The 5,000-nt window shown below is 50.5% G+C and overlaps 1 protein-coding gene across 1 annotated transcript in view; it reads right to left on the reverse strand.

The window, feature by feature from the left end:
- Positions 1–5,000, reverse strand: part of afap1 (actin filament associated protein 1) — a 53,773-nt gene that overhangs the window by 20,543 nt on the left and 28,230 nt on the right. The window contains exons 5-6 of the mRNA XM_062517216.1: positions 4,340–4,551; positions 2,823–3,002 (exon numbers count right to left, since the gene is read on the reverse strand). Of these exons, the coding sequence (XP_062373200.1) occupies positions 2,823–3,002; positions 4,340–4,551 (392 nt within the window). The remainder of the gene's footprint in view (positions 1–2,822; positions 3,003–4,339; positions 4,552–5,000) is intronic.

The following is a 5,000-nucleotide window of genomic DNA, read 5'->3' on the forward strand; positions in this document are numbered from 1 at the left end:
CACACACACACGCTTGCACACACAACGTCCATTTGTTAGCCATTCATCATCGCAACACAAAGCAACAGAGATAGCGTGAGTTGACAGAGAGACACATGCTGAACACATGCTAACAGGCGGAGCTAACAAGCCCAGACCAGCCCTCCTTTAACAGCACTGGCAGGCAGCACAAGCCCGACATGACAGCCAGAGCATTAGCGGGTGCCCAGCGCTAACGCTAATGCGCGGAGGAGGCTAACACACACAGCAACAGCGTCGCTCACCGGCCCCGGCTCACGGAGAAGAGTGAGCGAGGAGGAGGAAGAGGAAGGAGAGGAGGAAGAAGAGGAGAGAGCACACGCCTGGTGTTTTTTTCGCTAGGCCTGTGTGCAGAAAAGAGCAGAGGGACATATCGGTTACTGCAAGAGGTCAAGTTGAAAAGGATACAGCACAGTTGGAAATCTAGATGGAAGGAGACTAGGATGGAAGAAAGGAAGAGCGACATAGGGGAACAAAGAAAGAAAGACAGAGAGAAAGAAGGGGAAAACCAGAAAGAAAGAAAGAAAGAAACAAGCAAGGCACAGAGTGTCTCAAACAAATAGTTGGCATTTGGACGGCTAATCACCAAACATCGCTAATGCTCCTCCATAAGCGCTCAGCTCTTTCCACACACTCAATTTAGCCGCTCGCTAAAGGCCTCCCGCGCCACTTCTTCCATTGTTAGCAAGGAGAGGGCCCCCCTGAGCCGGCAGGTTAATAATCCATTTGATGGCTTTCCCATGTAATCTCCAACTCCCCGTTTTAAGGGCCGCTCAAAAGGGTGATTATTGCCGAGGTTAGCTCACAAGCTTTTCTCCTCCAGAGCGCACGTAGGAAAAGAATACAACTGTGCTGCTGGCGTCTTAGCAACTCTTACCTCCAAAACACAGGGCCCACACACACCCGTCCTTATGCATGTAATCACATAGGCTATACGTATGCTCGGCACATGTCCAAGCCTAGTTACACACTCTGAGACTTTTGAGTCTGAGTCAGAGGCGAGTGGCTAGTAGGTGTCCACTGTTGATCCAGCTTGAGCTAAGGGCTGTGTAAGTGGAAGGTGAGTCCAGTGTTTGGCTGGAAGTGGGCCTGCCTGGCTAACACTTCTCTCACCCGAGAGAGAGAGGGGGGCCAGTGAGAGCATGAATGACCCGGACTCACCCATATGGGTGGACAGGGTTTGCTGGTCATCTCAAGGGAGCGTGCAGTGTTTTGATGTGTCTTGGAGACGCTATAGGTACCTGGCTAAATACTGCAGCGCTGCATATCTGCACGAAATCACACACACACACACACACAGACACACACACGCACGCATATGTTCCACTCTCTAAACAACAGTCACAGCTGCTGCCGCTCTCCTTCCTCTCCTGTTCCGTGTCAGCTGGCGCACGTGTGTGTCTGTGTGCGTGTGTGTGTGTGTGTGTGTGTGTGTGTGTGTGTGTGTGTGTGTGTGTGTCTACAGTTGACTGCCTTGCAGGTATTTCTTGAGCTGGTGGACCGAGTGGACCAATAAACAAATGTACAATTAAAATTCATGGAACAGGGAATCAAGTGAGGATTGGAAGAGGTCCAACTTTCCCTCTCTCTCTTTCCCTCTCTTTCTTTTTCTTTCTTTCTTTCTCTCTCTCTTTCTCTCTCTCTTCCTCAGGGCCTCCATGCCTATCTCTCCTTATAAACACCATTGCTTATTGCAAGCAGAAATACACCAGTGACTCTCTGCTACTTCCATCAGCCGTCCAAAACTGCCGGCTAAATGATGACCCCTTCTTCCTTCCCAAGGTCAGCGCATTGTCCTGGGCTACCAGGGCTAACATAAAAGATAAGACTTCAGCTACCACGCTCACATCACATCTCAGTCCCCGTCAGCTCTTGGAGGAAGAGTCTTGCGGGGAAACGAAAATAATTTGACCCCCACTTGCTAATACTGAAACAACAAGTGAAAGAACGCCACACAATGGTTTTGCAAGAATAATATAACAATAGTCGGAACTGTTTCATAGAAAAAAACGGACAGTTGTTCACTTTGAACTCTTACATAAACATACTTCTCTCCCTTTCGTTTCGTGAAGGTAACACCACAGCATGAAAGGGAAGTGAATATTATGGAGACAGCAAGACTGGGGATCCACAGATTTCCTGAACGCCAACCACACCTGCAGCACCACCCACACCGCCACCCTCCACCCGCCTTCCTCTCTTTCTCAAGAAAACTTATGTGGAATAGGCGTTCGCCGGCACTAACTAAAACATTCTGACCTCAAACTCAAGGGCTCTCCAGACTCCAGCTGGGGAACTTGTCAGCGATGGGTTCCCTTCCCACGGAGTCAGACCACGGGTCACGGCTTCCCAGACACTCGGCTCGGCTTCCACAGATAAACGTCTGCCCCTCCGGCTGATTGGACATGACTAACCAACCACACGCCCTTCTGAACCCCCTCTCCCTGCCCCCGCCCCCATAACTTCTACTCAGTGTGTTGGGGAACTCTGAGATTGCAGCACTCCGGTTACACAGAAAAGCACTTAACCGTAAATCGTGATCGCTGAGCGCCAATATTTTTCCATGATTCAGACGAAGAGTTTGTATTTCTTAACAGAGGTTCGATAGGCTATGGTATCAACACCACTCTAGATAGATAGATAGATAGATAGATAGATAGATAGATAGATACTTTATTGATCCCCAAGGGGAAATTCTCTAATCTTGGGTTGTACTACCACAAAGCCACAAGCTTGTGCTACTACTACTGATGATGATGATGATGATGATGATGATGGGTTGGGGTCAGGCTGACGAAGAGTACCTTGAGCCACTCCTCGGCCTGCTCCTTGCTCTGCACGGCGAGGACCAGGGCGTCGGCCCCCTGGTGGACGATCTTGAGCTCGTGCTTCTTCTTCTTGCCGTCCTTGGGCACGTGGGTGATGCTGCAGCCCGCCAGCAGGAGCTCCATCTGGGGCGTCTGGTCCTTGGAGGACTTGTAGCACTGCAGCGACGGAGGGAGGGAGGGAGGGAGAGAGGGAGAGAGGGAGGAGGGGAAGAGGGAGGAAGTGTAAAGGAAACGGGTAGACAATAAAATCATATCCAGGGTTGATTTACTGCATAACATATACTTCTGTGTACATGCAAGCCATATGCATGTGCATGTGCATGTGTGTGTGGTGTGTGTGTGTGTGTGTGTGTGTGTGTGTGTGTGTGTGTGTGTGTGTATGTGTGTGTGAGCTAATGTGTGTGTCTATGAGCTTATCTGTCTGTCTGTCTTTCTGTTTATGTGTGTGTGTGTCTCTGCTTATCTGTCTATTTGTGTGTGTGTCTGTCTTTCTGTTTATGTGTGTGTGTGTGTGTGTGTGTGTGTGTGTGCACGCGCACTCCCTCCTCTCACCAGCAGCTTGGTCCACTGTCCGAAGCGCTTCTTGCGCAGTGTGTGTGTGTGTGTGTGTGTGTGTGTGTGTGTGTGTGTGTCTCACCAGCAGCTTGTTGTCCTTGATGACACACAGCAGCTTGGTCCACTGTCCGAAGCGCTTCTTGCGCAGTGTGTGTGTGTGTGTGTGTGTGTGTGTGTGTCTCACCAGCAGCTTGTTGTCCTTGATGACACACAGCAGCTTGGTCCACTGTCCGAAGCGCTTCTTGCACAGTGTGTGTGTGTGTGTGTGTGTGTGTGTGTGTGTGTGTGTGTGTGTGTGTCTCACCAGCAGCTTGTTGTCCTTGATGACACACAGCAGCTTGGTCCACTGTCCGAAGCGCTTCTTGCACAGTGTGTGTGTGTGTGTGTGTGTGTGTGTGTGTGTGTGTGTGTGTGTGTGTGTGTGTGTGTGTGTCTCACCAGCAGCTTGTTGTCCTTGATGACACACAGCAGCTTGGTCCACTGTCCGAAGCGCTTCTTGCACAGTGTGTGTGTGTGTGTGTGTGTGTGTGTGTGTGTGTGTGTCTCACCAGCAGCTTGTTGTCCTTGATGACACACAGCAGCTTGGTCCACTGTCCGAAGCGCTTCTTGCGCAGTTTGTGTGTGTGTGTGTGTGTGTGTGTGTGTGTGTGTGTGTGTGTGTGTGTGTGTGTGCGTGTGTGTGTGTGTGTGTCTCACCAGCAGCTTGTTGTCCTTGATGACACACAGCAGCTTGGTCCACTGTCCGAAGCGCTTCTTGCGCAGTGTGTGTGTGTGTGTGTGTATGTGTGTGTGTGTGTGTGTGTGTGTGCGTGTGTCTCACCAGCAGCTTGTTGTCCTTGATGACACACAGCAGCTTGGTCCACTGTCCGAAGCGCTTCTTGCGCAGTGTGTGTGTGTGTGTGTGTATGTGTGTGTGTGTGTGTGTGCGTGTGTCTCACCAGCAGCTTGTTGTCCTTGATGACACACAGCAGCTTGGTCCACTGTCCGAAGCGCTTCTTGCGCAGCAGGAAGGCGCAGATGCGCGCGTCCTTGACCAGGTCCATGGACGCCTCCTCGGACGGCCACTGGTGCCGCATCTTCTGGCCCTTGCCGTCCTCCTCCTCCTCGTCGTACGACTCGTACGAGCTGCTCATCGCGTCCGAGTCGTAGTCTGTGGGAAAGGAGAGGCAAGATTGTGAGTGAGTGTGTGTGTGTGTGTGTGTGTGTGTGTGTATGTGTGTGTGTGTGTGTGTGTGTGCGCGTTTGTGTGTGTTTGTTTGTGCGTGTGTGTGTGTGTGTGTTTGTTTGTGTGTGTGTGTGTTTGTGTGTGTGTGTGTGTGTGTGTGCGCGTTTGTGTGTGTTTGTTTGTGTGTGTTTGTGTGTGTTTGTTTGTGTGTGTGTGACATGTTTCTTTTGAAGGAGTATATTTGTCTGGACCTTGAATAAGTGCATCCTAATGAGACACTTGAAAGTCATTAGTGTGTTGTTAGTGTTGATGTTCCTGTGTCCATTCCTGTGTCCATTCGTCTGTTTAGTCTCCAGCGCACCGGGCTAGTGTTCCATGTGCAGGTGTTATTACTTACACACACTAATCGACTGTGAATCTAGGCCATGTGTGTC

This window comes from Sardina pilchardus, chromosome 16 (genome assembly GCF_963854185.1).
Source record: "Sardina pilchardus chromosome 16, fSarPil1.1, whole genome shotgun sequence".
Taxonomy (NCBI): Eukaryota; Metazoa; Chordata; class Actinopteri; order Clupeiformes; family Clupeidae; genus Sardina; species Sardina pilchardus.